The 23,547-nt window shown below is 40.5% G+C and overlaps 1 protein-coding gene across 3 annotated transcripts in view; it reads right to left on the reverse strand.

The window, feature by feature from the left end:
* WFDC3 (WAP four-disulfide core domain 3) overlaps positions 1-23,547 on the reverse strand; it is a 93,288-nt gene that overhangs the window by 1,005 nt on the left and 68,736 nt on the right. For 2 of the 3 annotated variants that reach the window (XM_054467638.2, XM_054467635.2), the window contains exon 3: positions 266-420. In XM_054467638.2, coding sequence (XP_054323613.1) covers positions 266-356 — 91 coding nt within the window. In that variant the 5' untranslated portion in view covers positions 357-420. Of the gene's footprint in view, positions 1-265; positions 421-12,540; positions 12,615-12,967; positions 13,042-23,547 lie in introns of those variants that run through there. The other variant, XM_054467637.2, reaches the window with a different exon arrangement.

Below are 23,547 nucleotides of genomic sequence, written 5' to 3' on the forward strand. Positions count from 1 at the left end.
CACTATGGGATGTACCACTTGTCTGTAAGTACTGGGAGCGAACAACAAAAGATATAGGTTCCCCCTTCATTCCCACTACTATTCCCAGGGCCAGGTAAAGGGGTTGGAGGGCCATGGTTTGGGACAGCCCAGAGTCTGCACAGCATTGTGGTCAGAGCTGGATATGCAGAAAGGTTGCAAGTCCTAGGTCCTACTCAGACTGGACACGGCTCCTCCATTCCCCCTACCCAGCTCTCCCTCACCCATCCAGCAGCCCGTCACCTACTCTGCATCCTCATCTTGTCACGGTATCCTCCCTGGGCCTGCAGCAGCAGCACACAGAGAACCAGGACAGGCAGCAGAGTCTGGGGTGCCATGACTCTGACCAGAGCATGAGCCCTAAGTCTGGCCAGGCAGTCACAGACTTCCCTGCAGAGCTGCCTGTGGAGACGGAAGGAAAGAAGGAATGATCTTCAGCTCCTCGCTGCCTCCACTGGACAAGTCAGGGCATAGCAAGAGTCCTTGCTTCCTGCCCTTGCCTTCTCCTGGCCCTGTCCTTCTCCATGTAGGATAGGGCTTCTGCAGGAATGATGCCTCCTCTCACATCACATAACCAGTCCTGTGTTCTTGCTAACAGAGTTTTTCTTTTCCAAAAGGTACTATTTATTTCTGCTTTCTAATTACAAAATGCTTTACAGAAAAAAGAAAACAAGAAATATAATTTTTTTAAAGGTGCTTAGAATTAACCCATATTTTATTACATTATCTTTTAGTTCCTCTGTATATTTAATGTAAACAATCTTTTATTTTCTCATTTTTGAATCACCTATCTTTTGTTACCTACCTTCTGCCACCTTTATTTGGTCATGCAAATATTTACAATGTCATTATTTCTCAGAAAAGACATAATTTTTTTTGGGGGGGGGCAGTGAAAGTAGCTACAGATAGACACTCCAATTTCCACAGTTGTGAAAGCAGAAACCATATCATGAGCCCCTTTAGGAAGTGGCTATTTGCATATAATGGATGTGTTCATTATAAATTCTTCTTTTTTTTTTTAGACAGAGTCTCACTCCACACCAGGCTGGAGTGCAATGGCGTGATCTTGGCTCACTGCAACCTCCACCTTCCAGGTTCAAGCAATTTGCACCTCAGCCTCCTGAGTAGCTGGGATTACAGGCATGTGCCATCACAACCGGATAATTTTTGTATTTTTAGTAGAGATGGGGTTCCGCCATGTTGGCCAGGCTGGTCTTGAACTCCTGACCTCAATTGATCTGCCTGTCTCAACCTCCCAAAGTGCTGAGATTACAGGCATGAGCCACCACACTCGGCCTAATTATAAATTATCAATTCATTACACAAAACTCTATATGATTGAGCTATATTTTTAATATTAAGTTCTGGGGTACATGTGGTACATGTGCAGGATGTGCAGGTTTGTTGCATGTGCTGTGGGGGTTTGCTGCACCTATCAACCCATCACCTAGGTATCAAGCCCAGCATGCATTAGCCATTTATGCTGATGCTCTCCCTCCCATGACAAGCCCCAGGGTGTGTTGTTTACCTCCCTGTGTCCATGTATTCTCATTGTTCAACTCCCACTTATAAGTGAGAACATGGGGTGTTTGAACATGGGGTGTTTGGTTTTCTGTTCCTTCATTAGTTTGCTGAGGATAACAGCTTGTAGCTCCATCCATGTCCCTGCAAAGAACATGATCTCATTCCTTTTTATGCCACATAGTATTCCATGGTGTATATGTACCACATTTTCTTTATCCAGTCTATCATTGATGGGCATTTGGGTTAATTTCATGTCTTTGCTATTGTGAATAGTGCTGCAATGAACATACGCATGCATGTGTCTTTATAACAGAATGATTCTATTCCTTTGGGTATATACCCAGTAATGGGGTTGCTGGGTCAAATGGTATTTCTGGTTCTAAATCTTTGAGGAATCATCACATTGTCTTCCACAATGGTTGAACTAATTTACATTCCTACTAACAGCATGAAAGCGTTCCTATTTCTCCACAACCTCAACAGCATCTGTAGTTTCTCGACTTTTTAATAACCTCCACTGTAACTGGCGTGAGATGGTATCTCATCGTGGTTTTGATTTGCATTACTCTGTTCAGCTTTTTTTCATATTTATTGGCTGCATATATGTCTTCTCTTGAGAAGTGTCTGTTCATGTCCTTTGCCCACTTTTTAATGGGATTGTTTGTTTTTTTTTATAAATTTAAGTTCCTTGTAGACTCTGGAAACTAGACCTTTGTCAGGTGGATAGATTGCAAACATTTTCTCCCATTTTGTAGGTTGTCTGTTCGCTCTGATGATAGTCTATTTTGCTGTACAGAAGCTCTTTAGTTTAATTAGATCCCATTTGTCAGTTTTTGCTTTTGTTGCAATTGCTTTTGGTGATTTTGTCATGAAATCTTTGCCCATGCCTATGTCCTAAATGGTATTGCCCAGATTTTCTTCTAGAGTTTTTATAGTTTGGGGTTTTACATTTAAGCCTTTAATCCACCTTGAGTTAATTTTTGTACAAGGCATAAGGAAGAGGCCCAGTTTCAATTTTCTGCATATGGCAAATAGTAGCAAAAAGAGCTGTGATTCTTATATTAAAGTCAAACAAAATACACATTGTGTCAAATATTGTTAAAAGAAACAAAAAAAAGATTATATATTGATAAAAGGGTCAATTCATCAAAAAGATATAAAAATTATATACACACCAAGCAATAGAGCTTCAAAATATATGAAGCAAACACCACAGGATTGAAGGGAGACATAGCACTACAGTAATAGTTGGAGAGTTCAATATCCTACCATGGCATCATAAGAAATATATTTGGTCTTTGTCCCCAGTTCCTGGCATAAGGTTCCTAAAACTCTTGGAATTTCCTGAGTGATAGGTGTGTCTTTTGCTATTCATAAGGAGCCCCTTTCGATTCCACCTGAGTGTCTGCTAATGAGGTTACTTGGAGTGGGGCCCCTAGGTAGCCTCAGGATGGAGCTGGTCACCAGAAAGAGTGATTAGAGGGTTGGAACTTTTAGACTTCTCCTCCAGGAAGTTAAAGAAGGAAGGAGTTGAAGCTCTATAAAAACTCTTAAACAATAAGATTTGATGAGCTTCTGAATTGGTGAACACATCCATGTGCCAGGAGGGTGGCACACACAACTCACAAGGACAGAAATTCCTGTGCTTGGGACCCTTCTGAAGCTCACCCTATTTACTTCATCTGGCTATTCATTTGTATCCTTTATAATAAACTGATAAACCTTAAGTGTTTCCTGAGTTCTGTAAGCTGTTCCAGCAAATTATCAAACTTTCAGATGGGATTGTGGGAGCCCCTGATTTATAGCCAGTAGATCAAAAGTGCAGGAGGCCCAAGACTTGCAACTGGCACCTGAAGTTGGGAGTAGTCTTGTGAAATCAAGCCTATAAGCTGTGGGGTCTGCACTAACTTCAAGTAGTTAGTGTCAGAATTAAATTAAATTTTGGAACACCCAGTTGGTGTCCAGAGATAGGAGAATTGGTTGTTGGTGTTGGAAAGCATTCCAGGTCCTCTTTCAATGATGAATAGAACACGTAGACAGAAAAATCAATAAGGAAATAGGGTACTAAACAACACTATAAACCTAAGACAGACCTAAGACAAGAAGAGAATGCATATTCTTCTCAAGCACATATGGAACATTCTCCAGGATAAACTACATGTTAGGCCACAAAACAAGCCTAAATAAATTTTAAAAGATTGAAATTATACAAACTGTCTTCTCCAGCCACAATGGAACAAAGCTAGAAATCAATAAGAGAAGGAAAACTGGAAAATTCTCAAAAATGTGAAATTAATACACTCTAAAACAACCAATGAGTCAAAGAATAAATCACAACGGAAATTAGAAAATACTTTGAGCCAGGCATGTTGACTCATGCCTGTAATCCCAGCACTTTGGGAGGCTGAGGTGGGTGGATCACTTAAGCCCAGGAATTCAAAACCAGCCTGGGCAACATAAAAAGACCCTGTCTCTACAAAAAACTAACTGGGCATGGTGGTATGCACCTGTAGTCCCAACTACTTAGAAAAAACTTTCGGATGAATGAAAATGAAAACACAAAACACAACATACAAAAACTTATGAGATGCAGTAAAAGTAGTTCTCAGGGTAGAAAATCTATAACTGTAAATACTTACATTAAAAAAGAAAGATCACAACCAGGCGCAGTGGCTCACGCCTGTAATCCCAGCACTTTGGGAGGCCAAGGCAGGCAGATCACAAGGTCGGGAGATCGAGACCATCCTGGCTAACACAGTGAAACCCCACCTCTACTAAAAATACAAAAAATTAACCGGGCATGGTGGTATGAGCCTTGTAGTCCCAGCTACTCAGGAGTCTGAGGCAGGAGAATCGCTTGAACCCAGGAGGCAGAGTTTGCAGTGAGCCGAGATCGCGCCACTGCACTCCAGCCTAGGCAACAAAGCAAGACTCTGTCTTAAAAAAAAAAAAAAAAAAGATCTCAAATCTACAACCTAACTTGATATCATACGAAACTAGAAAAAGAAGAACAAACTACACCCAAAGCTAGCAGAAGGAAGGAAATAATAAACATTTGAGCACAGAAAAATGGAATAGGAAATAGAAAACCAATAAAAAGAATCAACAAGACCAAAACTTGGTTTTTTTAAAAGATCAATAAAATTGAAAATCTTTAGCTAGACTGACTAAGAAGAAAAGAGAAAAGACACAAATAACTAATATCAGAAATTAGAGTGGGACATCACCACAAACCTTACAGCACTAAAAAGAATTATAAGAGAATACTATGAACAATTTTACACCAACAAATTAGATAACCTGGAGGAAATGGACAAATTCCTAGAAACTCACAAATCACCAAAACTGACTTGAGAAGGAATAGAAAATACTAACAGACCTATAACAAATAAAGAGATAAAATCAGTAATTTTTGAAAAATACACACGACTCTCTTCAACAAAAAGAATGCCTAGGGCTAGATGACTTCACTGATAAAATCTATACCAAACTTTTTTTATTAACACCAATCCTTCTCAAAGTTTTCACATCTTAATTGATACAGAAAAAGCATTTCACAAAATTCACCACCCTTCTATGATTAAAAAAAATTCAGAAAACTAGGAAATAAGACTTCCTTAACATGATTAAAGGCACCTATAAAAAACTATAACAATGATCATTATACTCAATTGTGAAAGATCAAAATCTTTCTCCCAAGATCAGAAATAAGACAAGGATGCATCTTTCACCACTGCTAGTCAACATTGTAATGGAGTTCTAACCAAAGCAATTAAGTAATAAAAAGAAATAAAAGTCATCCAAATTGGGAAGAAAGTAAAACTATCTCAGCTGTTTTTGTAAATACCAGCAATGAGCAATCCAAAAAGGAAATTAAGGAAACAATTTGATTTACAACAGGCTATGAAAGGATAAAATACCTAGGAATAAATTTAACCATGGAGGTAAAAGACTTGTATACCACAAAATACAGAACATTGCTGAAAGAAATTATGGAAGACCTCAAGAAATAGAAAGATAACCCATCATGTTCTTTTTTTTTTTTTTTTTTTTTTTGAGACAGCATCTGGCTCTGTCACCCAAGCTGGAGTGCAGTGGCATGATCTTGGCTCACTGCAACCTCCATCTCCCAGGCGCTGGGACTATAGGCACATGCCTCTATGCCCAGCTAATTTTTGTATTTTCTGTAGAGACGGGGTTTTGCCATGTTGCCCAGGCTGATCTCGAACTCCTGAGCTCAAGCAAACCACCTGCCTTGGCCTGTCAAAGTGCTGAGATTATAGGTGTAAGCCACCACACCTAGCCGACATCCCATATTCTATATTGGAAGACTTAGAATTATTAAGACGGCATTACAATGCAATTCCAATCAAGTTCCAACAAGTTTTTCTTTTTCTTATTTTTTTTTTTTTTTTTGAGATGGAGTCTCGTTCCGTCACCCAGGCTGGAGTGCAGTGGCGCGAGCTCGGCTCACTGCAACCTCCGCCTCCCAGGTTCAAGCAATTCTCCTGCTTCAGCCTCCCAAGTAGCTGGGACTACCGGAGTGTGCCACCACTCCTGGCTAATTTTTATATTTTTAGTAGAGATGGAGTTTCACTATGTTGGCCAGGCTGGTCTCGAACTCCTGGCCTCAGGTGATCCACCCGCCTCGGCCTCCCAAAGTGCTGGGATTATAGGTGTGAGCCACCACACCTGGCCGGATTTTTCTTTATTTGAGAAATAGAAAACTTGATCCTCAAGTTCATACAAAACTGCAAGAGGCTTGAATAGCCAAAGCAATCTTGAAAAAGTAGACTTCACACTTCCTGATTCAAAAATAAGCCAATGATTTAAATATAAAAGCTACAAAATTCTTAGAAGAAATGTAGAAGTAAATCTTCATGACTATGGATTGGGCAATGGATTCTTAGAAAAGACACCAAAAGCACAGTAACAAAAGAAAAAAAAAAAATCAGACTTCATCAAAGTTAAAAACTTTTGTGCCTCAAATGACTATCAAAAAAGTGAAAAGACAGCCTATGGAATGGGAGAAAATATTTGACAAAATCATCTATCTGGTGAGTATCCAGAATATATTAAAGAACTCTTACAACTCAAGAAGAAAAACAACACACACACACAAACAACCCAATTACAAAATGGGCAAAGGACTTGAATATACATTTCTTCAAAGAAAATATAAAAATGACCAACAAGCACATGAAAATATGCTCAATATCGGCTGGGCATGGTGGCTCATGCCTGTAATCCCAGCACTTTGGGAGGCCAAGGCAGGTGGATCACCTGAGGTCAGGAGTCCAAGACCAGCCTCGCCAACATGATGAAACCCCGTCTCTACTAAAAATACAAAAATTTGTCAGGTGTGGTGGCAGGCGCCTGTAATACCAGCTACTCAGGAGGCTGAGGCAGGAGAATCGCTTGAACCCAGGAGGTAGAGGTTGCAGTGAGCTGAGATCACACCACTGCACTCCAGCCTGGGCGACAGAGTGAGAATCCATCTAAAAAAAAAAAAAAAAAGAAGAAGAAGAAGAAGGAGGGGGAGGGGGAAGAAGAAGAAGAAGAAGAAATGCTCAACATCATTAGTTATTAGGGAAATACAAATAAAAACCATGAGATACCACCTCACATTTTTTGACTGGCTGTAATTTCTAAAAAGGAAAATAATAAGTGTTGGCAAGCATGTGGAGAAATTGGAACCCTTGTGTATTGCTGATAGAAGTATTAAATGGTTCAGCCGCTGTGGAAAGAGTTTGGAGTTTCCTCAAAAAGGTAAACATACAAAGTTAAACATACGACCCAGCAGTTCTACTCCCAAATATTTACCCAAATGAGTTAAAAATATATACTCAAAAAAATATTCATCTACAAATGTTCATAGCTGCATTATTTGCAATTGCCAAAGCAAGGAAATAGCTGAAATGTCCATCAACAAATGAATGGATAAACAATTGTGATATATATATATACAATGGAGTATTATTCACCCATAAAATGGAATGAAGTACTGGTGCATGCTACACAGTAAATGAACCTCAAAAACTACAGAAATAACATTTCTCACCCAATTGTTTTGGCGAAAATTCAAAAGCATGACAACACGTTCTGTTAGTGAGACTGTAGGAAACATGAACAGTCACATTGTTGGTGGCATTACAAAAAGGTATAATCTTTATGAAGTAGAAATTGGCAATATCTAGCCAAACTATATGTGCATTTATCCTTTTTTTTTTTTTTTTTTCTTTTGAGACAAAGTCTAGCTCTGTCACCCAGGCTGGAGTGCAGTGGCTCGATCTTGGCTCACTGCAACCTCCACCTCCCGGGTTCAAGCGATTCTTCTGCCTCAGCCTCCTGAGTAGCTGGGACTACAGACATGTGCCACCACGCCCATCTAATTTTTTGTATATTTAGTAGAGACGGGGTTTCACCATGTTGACCAGGCTGGTCTCGAACTCCTGACCTCATGATCTGCCCTCCTCAGCCTCCCAAAGTGCTGGGATTACAGGCGTGAGCCACGGCACCCGGCCATGCATTTATCCTTTTAACCAATGATCACACTTTTAGAAATTTACTGATATTATACCTCCAACAATACAGAAAATTATGCATAATTGTTCACTGCAGCATTATTTATAATAGCAAAATCTTGGAAACTACCTAAATGCCCAAATATAGGAGACTGGCTATATAACTAAGGTGTATGTCAAATGCAGCTGTAATAGAGGAAAAATTGTTATGAACTACTGGAGAGCAGTTTTCAGGATATATTGTTAAATGAAAACAACAAGGTGCAAATGAGTATATTCATGCAAGAAAAACAGAGTTGAGAGTTCAAGTAACTAATTATCTCAAATCAAGAATTTCCAGAGAATTGATAAAGAAGGGCTGCTACCCAGCACATCCTATGAAGTCAGCATAAACTTGCTATAAAACCAAGCAAGGACAATATGAGAAAGACAAGTTACAGGCCCAGTTCATTATGAACATAGATGTAAAATACCTTAAAAATAGCAAACTAAACCAAACAATATAAAAATGATAATATTCAATGATCACCTTACATTACCATAGAAATGGCTTAATATTTGAAAATCTGAATGTTCACTGCATTAACAGATTAAAGGATATAAAAATGTTATCTCAATATACATAGAAAAAAGCAATACATATAATCTGACATAAACTAATTTAAAATTTCTTGTTATATTAGGAATGAAAGAAAACTTTCTAAACCTGATAGAGGGTGCTTATGAGAAACCTAAAGTGGAGACAATTCTAAAAGGGGAAACAAGAAGTTTTCATTTTAAATCAGGTATCAGACAAAAATACACACTATCACCACTTACATATGATGTACTCAAAGGCCTAGCCAGCACAGTGAGGTATTAAAAATGGCATAAAGTTTGAAGAAGAAAACTATAACTGTTCTTATTTGCCTATGATAAACACGGAAGAGAACACACAAAGAAACCATAATAAACAATGGGAGACTTTAGCAAGCTAACTAGTTACAGATTCATGGAAAGAAGAAAAGATCCAAGGTTTAAAGAGAGGAAAGCAAGTTTGAAATACTATTTGTAGAAAGTGGGAACACCGGCTTACTGAAGAAACTTAGTAAGATTGCCAGACCGTTTTTGGTTTGGTGATGGTGCATCTCTTGTGCTGCTTAGTAGCCCAGTTAAGTTATTTTCCCCCAGCAACAATTATCTGCCTAGGTTCAAGCTTTGATGAAATTGATGGTTGGATTCATTCAGGGTTGCAGTTTTTGTAGGCAGATTCAAGCAAGGAGATTTAAATGACAGGTTCTGAGTCCTACATTGATAGAAAAGTAAACACCTATAGGGGAGGATTACGAAATAGGGAAGTGAAGAGTCAATGTTTGTTGGTTTCAGTGAGGTCAAATAATTGTCATGGTGGAGATTTTTGAGCAAACTGGAAAGTTAACTTCTCTACATTAGCAGTAAACAAAAGGAATTAATTGAAAAGTTATGATAACATTTACAATTTCCTTTTAAAATTTCAAGCCTCAGACCAGGCGCGGTGGCTCACACCTGTAATTCCAGCACTTTGAGAGGCTGAGGAGGGCAGATCACCTGAGGTCAGGAGTTCAAGACTAGCCTGGATAACACAGTGAAACCCCGTCTCTACTAAAAATACAAAAATTAGCTGGACGTGGTGGTACACGCCTGTAATCCCAGCAACTCAGGAGTCTGAGACACGAGAATTGCTTGAACCCGGGAGGAAGAGGCTGCAGTGAGCAGAGATCGCACCACTGCACTCCAGCCTGGGTGATAGAGCGAGACTCCATCTCAAAAAAAAAAAAAAAAATTCAATCCTCTGTGAATAAATATAACATGTACAATTTCCACAGGGGAAAAATTATAAAAAAATGTTAAGGGACATGAATAAGATCTAGATACAGATGAAAGAGATAGCAAGGTCAAGATTAGGGGGATAAAGGAGGATATGAAAACACTACGTGACCCTGGAGTGGGTGTGATTGGGAGGTGCTTGGATTCCTGCCCTGCCCGTTTTGATTGGAGTACACGGTGAAAGCCTAGTCACACTGGGCCTCCACTTTACCCTCTTTCCTTCTCTTCTCCTCACAGCAGCGCCTGGTCAAACCCAGCAACCCTTGGCCAGAACTTACTCACCTGTCCCACTGACACCATGAAGCCTGTGCTGCCTCTCCAGTTCCTGGTGGTGTTCTGCCTAGCACTGCAGCTGGTGCCTGGGAGTCCCAAGCAGCGTGTTCTGAGTAGGTGCTGGGTCTGGGCCCAAGGAGGGAAGTAACACGTGTGGATAGGAGAGGATCTGAGGGCTGACAGTCTGTCACACCTCTTGGAAAAATACCGTGTCATGTTCAAGGGTCCAAGCTTTATTGTTGGCAAGATCTAGGTTTGAATCCCTGCTCTGTTGCTGAGTGACCTTGGGCATAGTATCTGAGCCTTAGGTTTTTATCCTTATAATGAATACAGGAGGAGAACAGATAATGCATGCAGACATAGCTCACTCTTACTAAACCATGGTAAATGCTCAGTAATATTAAATGCTGTAAATGTGATCAGCCTCATCATCCAGCTTAGTCTTGCTGCCCGTGGCTCCTTCATGGATGCTTGGACTCACTTTTCAAGCAATAACACAGAGAGACAACGAAGTTGGTAGAACTCAAGCTGGAATCTACATAACCTTGGCCTTGGAGGATGTTTTGGGAAGGAGGGAAAGGAAGTCTTGCCTTTTATTCCACATTTTCAAACTCCAGAGGTACTACACAATTACCAGTAATTAGCATCAATGGGACAGTGTAGTCCATCTCAGCAGCCACCACTGCCCAGCTCAACTCAAAAGAGCTCTGGCTCTAGTAATGTTGACCTTAACCAATACCAAGTGGGAAAAGAACTGTTATTCATCATACATCCACTCTTCTATGGGGAAAACATCTTCAGAATACTGGCGGCTCAGAAGAGGGATAAGTGTGGTAGCTCATGTGTCTGGGGAGGCTAGGTCCTGCTTAAGAAGTTTCAGAAAAGGCATGCAGGTTTGTAGGACTAAGAGGGACTAAGCAAGCTACAAGAAAATAGGAGTGCCCAGGGTAGAGTTAATTGGAGAATCAGAATTTGAGGAAAGGCACAAAGAGGCTTTCTAAAAGACTGGTAAGTGCTGTGAGTGAAGTTGGGACCAGATACCCAGAAGAGGGGTCAAGACTTGAAAAGGGTGACCTCTCTGAGATCTCTGGATCATGGTGTCTATCCCTAAACTGCTCTATTAAGCCCCAGACTCTTCAAAGTGTGGACTAGTTCCAATTTCTTGCAGTGCCCCAGTGAGCTATAGAATAGCTGAGAGGCCAGGGGTGAGTACTAGTTATTGGTCTCTGTTAAATTGTCAACAGCTTGGACCTCAGCTTCTTTTACCCCAATTCCGGTGCCATTTGCTACTACAGTTATAGTCATGACCTCTTTCTTCATTCATTCCTTTCAAATCATCATAATATCCTATAGATTTCCTTCTAATTGCAAATATTTGCAGAGGAATAGACCCACAGATGGGCAATAGAATGCCCCACTTTTGACTTTTGCCCCCAAAGAAAGGGAGAATCACAAGGTACAAAAATTAGGACCTGGAAGGGCTTGGGGAAAGGGATTAATGGGGCCCATCCTTAGAGTCCAGGAATAGAAAGGAGACTGTGGGTTGTGGCCTTAGGGAAGAATCTCTCAGGGAAGGTAGGTCTTAGCTTTGAACTGAAATACTTGGGGGTAGGGGAGTTTATTCTTCTCTAACAGTAGAAAGTGGGGCATCCTGGTGCTCTGGCCTCCTGATCGAGAGACACCCAAGGAAGAAAAAAGCTGAATCTTTGAACACCATTCTGAAATCCCCACCCTTCTTACCATGAAGGAAGTCACTCCTAGAACTTACTTGTGAATTGGATCCCAGCTCTCTGATCCAGTACCTTCAGTTTAATGCGTGGTCTTCATCCTTTACCAAAACTTACCTTTCATTCATTCTTCCTGTACACAAATAACCCACGTTAGGTTAACCCCAGGGTAAACTATGTTGTTAATGAGAAGCTCTACAACTTGCTCAAGACCACACAATAAGTCAGTGTAGAACAAACACACAAACCTCTTTCTTGTTCACCACATACACCATTGATACCCTTGATATGGACCCAACCATAGTCAATGGGGGCTTGGCATCTGAACTACAAGGATGGTGAATGACCAGTGGGTGCAAGGTTCTACCAAACTCTATTCTTGATCAAAAAATATCCATGCCCTGCTTCCCTGCTCAGAACTCAGAGGAAGGCAGCAGCTGAGGACAAAACCTGATGCCACCGCCCTGGAACCATGCAAGGCAGATGAGGGTGGCAGGTTTCCTGGCAGTTCCCTGGGCTTTCTAAGTTCTGAACATTACTCCAGCCTGTTGGTGAGGCCCTTCTCTTACTTGTTCTGTGTTCCAGAGTATATCTTGGAACCTCCACCCTGCTTATCGGCACCTGAAAACTGTACTCTCCTGTGTACAATGCAGGAAGATTGCGAGAAAGGATTTCAGTGCTGTTCCTCCTTCTGTGGGATAGTCTGTTCATCAGAAACATTTCAAAAGCGCAACAGGTAAGAGATATCTCATATCCAGGTCTGATCCTAGAGCTGCTGGTGGGAGCCTAGCAGAAGAGTCCCTTACCAGCAAGTGTGCTGGATCTCTCCTTTTTTTTTTTCCTTGGTGGCCATGTTGCCAACATGCCCCTTCTCTTGACCAAGGATAATTTCCATAAAAGTCCTGATTAGAAAAGCCCTCCTCCCCTCCCAATCACCACATCCCATCACCATATCCGTGAATCTCTGACTCTGCCTCTCTGAACACACCCACAAATGCCTTTATCCACAGACCTTCCCCCGACCCAGAATCCACCCTTATCCCAGGGACACTCTACGTGCAGGTGTAACCAAAATCCCAAAGCAAAATTTGTCCTACACTTTTTCTTGCCCTCCTTTCACAAGACACCATCCTTTGGCCACCAGTGTTCTTGGGCTCTGGAGATCCAGCCCAAAGAAATTTTGATTAATTGTCCAGACATTAACACTAGCCGCAAGCCTGCTAAATGGAGTGTGCTCCCAGGGCAGAGAAAGCACATAGGGTGCTGATGAGACATATGGTTTCTAATCCCATCTTGCAACTATGTCTTTCTATGACCTTGAGTAAGACAATTCCCTCTTTTTTACTTTCTTTTTCTCATGAGTAAAATAAGGACTCTTGTTTTTTTCCTGCTTTACAAGGCCGAAATGAAATTTCCAAAGATCCACAGTGGAAGACTCAACCAATGAGTCCCTTGAGGGAAGCCTGGCAGTCTTGTTCCCTGCTGTATTCCCTACCATGAGCAGAATACCCAGCATATGAGATAATGTGCAGAGTGATTAAGCAGGCGCTCAAAGCCAAACACCTGGGCTCAAATCCTGGCTCTACCACTTCTTAGCTAAGTGACCTTAGACAAGCTAATTAACCTCTCTCTGGGCATCAACTTCCTCATCTTTAAGACTGGAACAATAATAGTGAGGTTAAAATAGACAATCCATGTAAGGCTTTAAAACATTACTTACCAACATAATTGCTGTGAATTTTGGCGATTAGGCAACCACTTCTCTTTGAAGAGACTAGCCCTTGCAATTAAATTCCACATCTTTCAATGCTCTACATTGGAATGCAGAAGCATAAATATAACTCTTTGGTGTTATTTAGTTTTTTGAGGTTCTGCCTTCCCTATGGCAAGAGAACTGAGCTTCATGGTCTAATATTAATGGTAGAAGTAATTGAAAGAAAAATATGTATCTCTAAAAATAAAACTTCACCAGTTAATATTTGAAAATATTTTTCTTCTACAGAAACAAACACAAGGGCTCAGAAGTCATCATGCCTGCCAACTGAGGCATATTTCCTAGAGCATTTTGTAAGTACAGGGATTTGGTCTGGCCTTCCTCGTGTGAGATTCCCAGGGATGCTCACTTTCTTCCTGTAGCCTCACCACGGGCACCACATTCTCACAAGGTCAGAATGGCCTCTCATTACCTGATTGCCTCCTCCTCCATCATTCCCCTCCAAGGGCTATCTTTGCACTCCCTGGGGGAGGCAGGGTGCAGCCCAGCATGAATTCTGCAACACAGAGCAACGTAAGGAACCAAGTCATGGCCCAGGGGGAACCCAGGGCACTCAGATCTGAGGCTTTGTCAAGGAACAAGCTCTTCTAGCCTCCAGGTTGACAGCACCCTGGGCAGGGACTCAAGCTGAGCCCTTCACGCTCTGAGACTTTGGTCTGCTCACTGTACCTCTCTGAGACAGTCACCTCCCTCATGTGAAATATGAAGAAAACATCCATGCCTTGGGGTATTGGGAGGACAACACAAGGCCATGTAGATGGAAGAACTTGGTCTCCACAAAGGTAGAAACTGCCAGCAACTCACTTACAAGGTCACTCATGCAGGTTCCAGTTTTTTCTCTGAAAAAAGAGGGAGTGGGCCGGGTACGGTGACTCACACCTGTAATCCCAGCACTTTCGGAGGCCAAGGTGGGCGGATCACGAGGTCAGGAGTTCGAGACCAGCCTGACCAACACTTTGAAACCCCGTCTCTACTAAAAATACAAAAATTAGTCGGGCGTGATGGTGCACACCTGGAATCCCAGCTACTCAGGAGGCTGAAGCAGAAGAATTGCTTGAACCCAGGAGGCCGAGTTGCAGTGAGCCGAGAGTGTGCCATTGCACTCCAGCCTGGGCGACAGAGTGAGACTCCATCTCAAAAAAAAAAAAAAAAGAGGGAGTGGGAATCATCTTTATTATTTTACTGATGCTTCAAGAATGGTGAACAAAATGGAGTCCTGTGGAATTCCACCACCAAAAAAATGATAGTATTCATAAGTTGGTGGATTTCGTTTCAGAGTACTTGAAAGAAAAAATTAGAAGTTTAGGGTCTTCTAATGGGCCTTCTGATGTCTCCAGATGTTCCACATTAGAATGGTGGTCTTTCAGCTTAGTCCTTTTATTAACCCTGAACAAAGGAGCGTGATAAATAGTAGCAGGTGGAGGCCAGTGGAGCAGTTTAGGCGCATGAGCACTTGCCCAGGCTCTGGTGAGCCTACCATGCTGCAGATGAGCTCCCACTCATGCTTCAAGGTTTCTATTAAATTAAGCACTCCATAGAAACTTCACCAAGTTCACTCCAGACAGAATTAGTCCCTCTCTTTGTCTTTTGCAGTGCCCTATCTTTGGCCTACCATAACCTAGTGACCCCTGATCCAGGGCAGGAAATACTGTTCAGAAAAATCTATAGACTCTTTTACTACCAGATACTGACCATATGTGGTTCGAGTTGACCTGAGTGACGCAGGTCTCTTACATACAGGTTGGCTATCACTGTTTTAATAATCTGAGTTTGATCTATCCGATACTGTAGGCACTGGTCACTAGAGGCTATTTAAATGTTAATTCATATAAATTACAATAAAATAAAATATTCAATCAGTTCCTTAGTCTTATTTTCCATTTCAAGTGTTTAATAACCACATGTGGTTAGTAGCTACCATATTACACATTATAAATACAGAACACAGAAAGTCCTAATGGAAAGCATTGCTTTAAGCTACATAAAGCTGATGTCTAAAAAATGATGGCTAATTAAAGGTGATCATGACAGAGGACACCCTCTATGACAGCCTCACGTTAGACTCCAGGAAAAGTTTTTGGGGGCTATTTCTTTAAGGAGTTCCTAAGCATAGCCTGACAACAGACAATTCAATGACAGTAATTCTCTAGAGACCCAACATGATGTCCGAGGATGTTTAAAGAATCAAGAAGAATAAGTGGACTAATTATCTTTCCTTCCCCACAGGCCTCTACAATGTTTTTTCTTGGTCCACCTTTAGGAAGGTATTGAGAAGCAAGAAACTGGAGGCCCAATATCTAACTTGCAAAGCATTTTTGAGCTTGGCAATAAAGGCTAATCTACCATAAAACTCTTGAAGCTTAAGCTTTAGGTCAACACTTGCAAGAGCCCCTTCCAAAGCTCAGCACAGTTTCCTCCCGGGATGAGGAGAGGAAACAGAAACCCCACTTTGGCATAGAGACAAGCAGCACTGTTCCAGTCCAGGGACACTGTGTGTGCCCTGATGGTGGTCCTAAGGACCTACCACATCAACATCTGGACAACCCTCACTGATTACCTGCCCTTGGTTGCACTCATCAGGCTAATTGATCCCATATTTAACCTCAAGGAGAAATATCAACCAGACACTGCACGGCAACCTCCTTGGGGCCAGCCTTCAAGGCTTCATGGCCATATCATGAACCCAGGACAGGCACAGTGGGGGTGGTGAGGACCTGATAGAGCTGGATCAGTGACTAAGAGGCTGCAATAAGGTGCCATGAAATCAAAATCAAAGGGCTAGAACTCTCCAAGGTCTTGCCCCAGGCACGTAGCACCACCTGAGCCAGAAACTGCAGAGGACATGACAGTGTGGCATTACTGATAAGTTATGGAAATGGAAATAATCTTTCCTAAACTACCAATAATAACTTTAAATTTTTGATCAACCATGCTAGAGCAAAGATTGAATTATCCTTCTGTTCTCTCTATAGAAATGATATAAAAATTATAGTCATAAGAAGAGACAATCAAAAATAATCAGCCATAAAATATTAAAAAGGTATTATAAAGGTATTTAAAATAATAAGAATAAAGTGTTATTTTTCTGGGATTCATGATATTTGATGTATTCGTAAGCTTTTGTAAGTTTGTAATTTGTTGCAATTTCTTTTTCATTTCAAATATTCACTTACGTGTCTAATTTTGTATTAGTAGTTCTGCATTATTTTTCTAAAACAAGGTATCCATAATTATACAAGCATCAAGCTCCACAAAGCCTGGGCCTTTCTCTGCTTGCCTCCATTACTTCCAACTCTGTACCAGTGAGCCTTGTGTTCCTCATTAGGAAAACAGCATAAGCAATTGTTCTTCATTTTCACAAGACTATACAAAAAGATTAAATAATATGCATAAAAATATGTTGTATGCACTGTGACAGAAATATGAATGGTTATGATTAACATTTTCAGGACTTACTGCAAAGGGTGAGATATAAAGAATGGCATTAAGGAAGAAGAAAAATGGATTTTCACCCCTTCATCAGTGAATATAATCTATACATCATGACTTCTCACTTAACCATAGTTGTGCTAGTATGGCAAATCATCTAAATTCTTCAAAACTTGAATTTTTCATGCTTAAAATAGAGATAACACCACTTACCTTAGGTAATTTGTGATACTAAGTTCTTGATTGTAGTCTGGTGGTTGGGAGGCTTAATTAAGTAACCAGTAACTCAGCAGTATCAACTTGCTTTGAAGGGAACATGGCTGGACTGACACACAGTACCTGACACACAACCACACAGGACAGGCTGACCCTCCAGGATGAAATCTTGAAGGGATGCTTCAGCCAATCATGAGTTTATTTAGTTTATTAAGAACAAGTGACAGGCATGGGGAATCTTGGAAAAGATGCTCTAATCGATAGTCCAACTCTTCCCCAGGGGAGTGAATAAAGATAAAAAGCTAAGAGACAAGAATTTGGCCACAATGAAGCCAGAATAAAACTGTTCAAAAAATAACGATGTTTATAGATATCTTGCAAATTCTTGCTGGGAGTTCTCTTCTCAGTCCATCCCAGCAGAGATGGTGAAAGATCAGTAGTTCAGTAGGGGCTATACCAAGTCAATAAGGAGACTTGGGAGACACAACGAAAGAAGAGTCTCTTTTTCTTGCTGTCACCGGGGAAGAAGATAAATATGAATAATATGAAGACTATGGCCCTCTGGAGAGCACCCTTGTGACTCTGTCATTGTCTCCTATAAGTGCTTAGTCAACAATCCAACATAATTTTAGGTTTGCTGGGAAAGGTGGGTTTGGCTGTCTTAGGAATGGAATTTACAATTTTGAAGGTGAAATCTTGTTTGTTCTTGGGTTCTGCTTCCCAGGTTCAGAGCCAAGACTCGTATACAAGTTTTGAGGACAAAACCTTGTTTAAGTCATCTCTATATACACAACATTGAGAATAGTTACTGAAATATAGTAGGAGCTCAATAAGTAAGTACCTTTTAATGAGGGGAGAAAGGATAAAATGCTAAAATATTGAGGCAGGAGAATTGCTTGAACCCAGGGGGTGGAGGTTGCAGTGAGCCGAGATCATGCTACTTCACTCCAGCCTGGATGAAAGAGTAAAACTCTGTCTCAAAAAGAATGAAAAGAAAAGCACTTGAGAAAAATTCAACATTTTTTTCGTAATAAAAATTCTCAACAAATTAGGTATACAAGACATGTATCTCTATATAATAAAGGCCATATATAACAAGCCCATAGCTAATATCATACTCAATAATGAAAAGCTAAAAGCTTTGCCTGTAAGATCAGGAATAAGACAAGGATGCCCACTCTCACCACTTCTATTCAACAAAATACTTGAAATCCTATCCAGAACAATTAGGCAAGAAAAAGAAATAAAAGGCATCCAAGTGTGAAAGGAGAAGGAAACAGAGACAATAGGAAAATTGTCTTTGTTTACAGATAGCATCTTATGTATACAAAACTCTAAAGACTCAATAATAAAAATGTTAGAACTAATAAACAAATTCAATAAAGGTGCAGGATAAAATAATCAATATATAAAAATTAGTTGAATTTCTCTACATTAACTACAAACTATCCATAAAAGAAATCAAGAAAAATAATCCCATTTACAATAGCATCAAAAAGAATAAAATAAGAGTAAATATAACCAGAGGTGAAGGATCTGTACACTAAAAACTATAGAATATTGATAAAAGAAATTATAGATGACACACAAAAAATGAAAAGATATCCCATGTTCATGAGTTGGAGAAATTAATATTGTTAAAATGTTCATAATGCTCAAATTACTCTACAGATTCAATGCAATCTCTATCAAAATTCCAAAGATATTTTTCACAGAAATAGAAAAAACAATCCTAAAATTCATGTGAGCCACAAAAGACACTGAATAGCTAAAGAAATTCTGAGCAAAAAAGAACAAAGCTGGAAGCATCACACGTCATGATTTTAAACTATATTGCAAAACTACAGTAATCCAAACAGTGTGGTACTAGCATAAAAACAGACACATATGGCAACAAAACAGAATAGAGAGCCCAGAATTAAATCCATGCATGTATAGTCAACTAACTTCCAACAAAGGCACCAAGAATACACAATGAGGAAAGGATAATCTCTTCAGTAAATGATGTTAGGAAAACTTACACCATACACAAAAATCAATTCAAAATGGACTAAAGACTTAAACATAAGACCTGAAACTGTAAAACTCTTAGAAGAAAACGTAGGGACAAAGTTCCATTGGTCTGGATGATGATTTTTTTTTTTATTTGAAACCAAAAGCACAAGAAACAAAAACACAAATAAACAAGGGAGACTACATTTTCTGTACAGCAAAGGAAACAACAAAATGAAAATGCAACCTATGGAATGGAGAAATCTTTGTTAAAAATACATCTGATAACAGTTAATATGCAGAATATATAAGGAACTCCTACAACTCAATAACAAAAAAAAACCCAATTAAAAAATAGTAAAAGCCCCAAATAGACATTTTCTCAAAGACATACAAATGGTCAACAAGTCTATGAAAAGATGTTCAACATCATTAATCATTAGGAAAATGCAAATCAAAACCACATGAGCTATCACATCACACCTGCCAGGTGCCTATTATCAAAAAGTCAAAAGGTAAGTGTTGGCAAGGATGTGGAGAAAAGGAAACCCTTGCACGCCATTAGTGGGAATTCAAAATGATGCAGCCACTATGGAAAACAGAGTGAATGTTCCTTTTAAAATTAAAAATAGAACTACCATATGATCCACTAATCCCACTTTTGAATATTTATTCAAAATTATTGAAATCAGGATCTCAAAGAGATATTAGCACTTAGCACTTCTATGTTCATTGCAGCACTAGTCACAACAGCCAAGATGTAAAAACAATCTTACGTACATTGACAGATAAGGGCATTTTTTGAAATGTAGTATACGCATACAATGGAATACTATTCAGCCTTTCAAAAAAGGAAATTCTGCAATATGTTACAACATAGATGAACCTTGAGGACATTATGCTAAGTGAAAAAAGCCAGTCACAGGAAGATAAATACTTCATGACTCCACTTATATGAAGTATCTAAAATAGTCAAATTTATAGAATCAACAGTGGAACAGTGGTTGCCAGGGACTGGGTGGAGGTGAAATGGGTAATTAGTAATTAACAGGCACAAAGTTTCAGTCAAGCAAAAGAAATAAGCTCTAGGGATCTAGTATACAACACTGTACCTATAGTCAATGAAAAAGTATCATACACTTAAAAATATGTTAAAACAGTCAACTTCATGTTAAGTGCCTTTACCACAATAAAATAAAATTTGAAAAAAGAAAGAATAGGGGCTGGGCACAGTGGCTTACGCCTGTAATCCCAGCACTTTGGGAGGCCAAGGCAGGCAGATCATGAGGTCAGGAGTTCGAGACCAGCCTGGCCAACATGGTGAAACCCCACCTCTACTAAAAATACAAAAATTAGCCAGGCATAGTGGTGCATGCCTGTAATCCCAGCTACTCAGGAGGCTGAGGCAGGAGAATTGCTTGAACCCAGGGGGCAGAGTTTGCAGTAAGCCAAGATCATGCCACCACACTCCAGCCTGGACGACAGAGCGAGACTCCATTTCAAAAAAAAAAAAGAAGAAGGAGGACTAGGAAGCCATTAAACAGGTTTACTAAGTAGAAACAATCTCCTAAAACAGAAAACACCAAGTCCACATGATTTTCAGAAAAATTCAATCAAATCTTCAAGGAATAAACCATTTCAATCTTATATGAAATCATCCAGAGACTAGAAATGACTATTCCTGAATTCAGTCTTTGAGGCCAATATATTCTCAGTGCTCAAACCAAATAAGGAGAGCATGAGAAATGAAAATTACTGGCCAATCTAACTCACAAACGTAGACAGAAAAATCTTATAGAGCATATTAGCAAACTAAATTCAGTAGTGTATAAAAAGATTATTTAACATAAGCAACTTTATCCCAGAAATACAAGAGTAAAAATGAGAAAAACCTATGAATACAATTCACTGTATAACAATATAAAAGCCATGTGATTATCCCAACAGATGCAAAAAATAGTTTTATAAAATTCAAATTTTGACAGTTTACATTTTTAACACACTGGGAATATAAGGGAATATCTTTAACAAGATAAAGTGTAGGTATTTTTTTAAAAATAAAACCCACAGTATACATCATTCTTAATGGTGAAACTGTTAGAAGCATTCCCTTAAAATCTGCAAAAAAAAAGACAGGGATGACTACACTGCTTCTATTCCACAATGTACTAAACATTCTAGCTAGAGCAATGTTAAAAAATAAAAATTTAAAGCATTCATAATTGGAATAGAAGGCACAAAACCATCATTAGTCACAGATGATAACTGCCTATTTTTGTAGAAGGCAAAGAGAACCACATACAAATTATTTAGAAATAACAAGAGAATATAGGAAGGTGACTAGATATAAGATTAATATATAAAATGAATTGCATTTTTGTACATCAGAAAAAAATAGAAATATAATGTTTAAAGATACCATTTAAGATGGCCAATTAGAGGCAGCTGCAGTCACAGCACTGCCGAGGAAGGAGAACAGCAAGTGAATTCACCACCTTCAATGAAGTATCCAGGTTCTCACATTGGGACTGACTAAGCAATCAGCTCAACCCATGGAGAGCGAAGAAAAGCAGGGTAGGGTGATGGCCCACCTGGAGCAACATGGAGCCAAAGGAACCCCCATCCCAAACAAGGGAGGCAGTGAGTGATTGTGCGACCCTGCCTGGGAAACCACACTTCTCCTACAGATCTTTGCAACCTGCAGATGACGAGATCCCCTCATGAGCCTACATGACCAGTGCCTTGGATTTAATACACAGAGCTGTGTGGAGTATCAGCAGAGCAGCACTCCAGCACACACAGAGACCCAGGAGTTCTGCATACTCTGGCCCCAGGATCCCCAACAAGGGGGCAGATCCATCTGTATATTCCCCTAGGAAGGTGGCTGAATCCAGGGAGCCAAGCAGCATCATTCTGCAGGCCCCATTTCCACAGCACCTCACAAGTTGGGACCTGCTGGCTTGGAGTTCCAGCCACAGTGGCAGTAGGCGGAGTCTGCCTGAGACTGTGGGATTTTCCAGGACCTGGGGGGAGGGGTGGCTGCCATTTCTGCAGTTTGGTCAACTACTATTTCAGCCTGCCAGCTCTGGACAGTCAAGGCAGTCTGGACTAGTCCCCTTCTATGCAGCACACCTACTTTGCCAGATTGTGACAGACTGCTTCTTTAAGCAGGACCCTGATCCATTCCTCCTCACTGGGTGGGGCCTCCCTGCTGGGAGCCCTCAGTCACCCCAGCCAGGCTTATATGGACAGAATTCCAATCTCTCCCTGGGATGGAGCTCCTAGAGGGAGGGGTGGCCACCATCTCTGCAGTTGAGTTGACTCAGCTGTTCCAGCCTACCAGCTCTGGAGAGTCTAGCTGGTCCAGACAAGGAAGGGTCCCCACCAACACAGCACACCTGCTCTACCAAAAAGCAGCCAGACTGCTTCTGTAAGCAGGTCCCTGATCTCATTCCTCCTGACTGGGTGAGACCTCCTAACAGGGGTCTCCAGACACATCCTACAGGAGCATTCAGGCCAGCAACAGGTCAGTACCCCCTGGGATGGAGCTTCCAGAGGAGAAGCGGGCTTTGCTGTTTTGCAGCCTTCACTGGTGATACCTAGAGTTACAGGAAAAGCCAAGGCAACTAAGGTCTGGAGTGGACCCCTAGAAAGCCACAGCAGCCCTACAGGTGCTAACAGTGTCCTGTTAAAAGAAAAACAAACAAACAGAAAACAACAACAACAAAAACCCCACCAAAAAACCCCACTCAAAGGTCAGCAACCACAGAAAATCTAAGGTAGATAAGCCCACAAATAAGAGAAAAAAATCAATGCAAAAATGCTGAACACTCAAAAAGCAAGAATGCCTCTTCTCCAAATGACCACAACACCTTTCTAGCAAGGGCACAGAACTGGGCTGAGGCTGAGATGACAGATGAGATGAGGCTTCAGAAGGTGGGTAATAATGAACTTTGCTGAGCAAAGGAGCATGTTGTAACCCAATGCAAAGAAGCTAGGAATCATGATAAAACAACACAGGAGCTGACAACCAGAGAAGCCAGTTTAGAGAAGAACATAACTGACCTGATGGAGCTATAAAATACAACACGAGAACTTCACAATGCAATCACAAGTATCAATAGCAGAACAGACCAAGCAGAGGACAGGATCTCAGAGCCTGAAGACTATCTATCTGAAATAACAGAGGCAGACAAGAATAGAGAAAAAAGAATGAAAAGCAATG

This window comes from Pongo pygmaeus, chromosome 21 (assembly GCF_028885625.2).
Source record: "Pongo pygmaeus isolate AG05252 chromosome 21, NHGRI_mPonPyg2-v2.0_pri, whole genome shotgun sequence".
Lineage (NCBI taxonomy): Eukaryota > Metazoa > Chordata > Mammalia > Primates > Hominidae > Pongo > Pongo pygmaeus.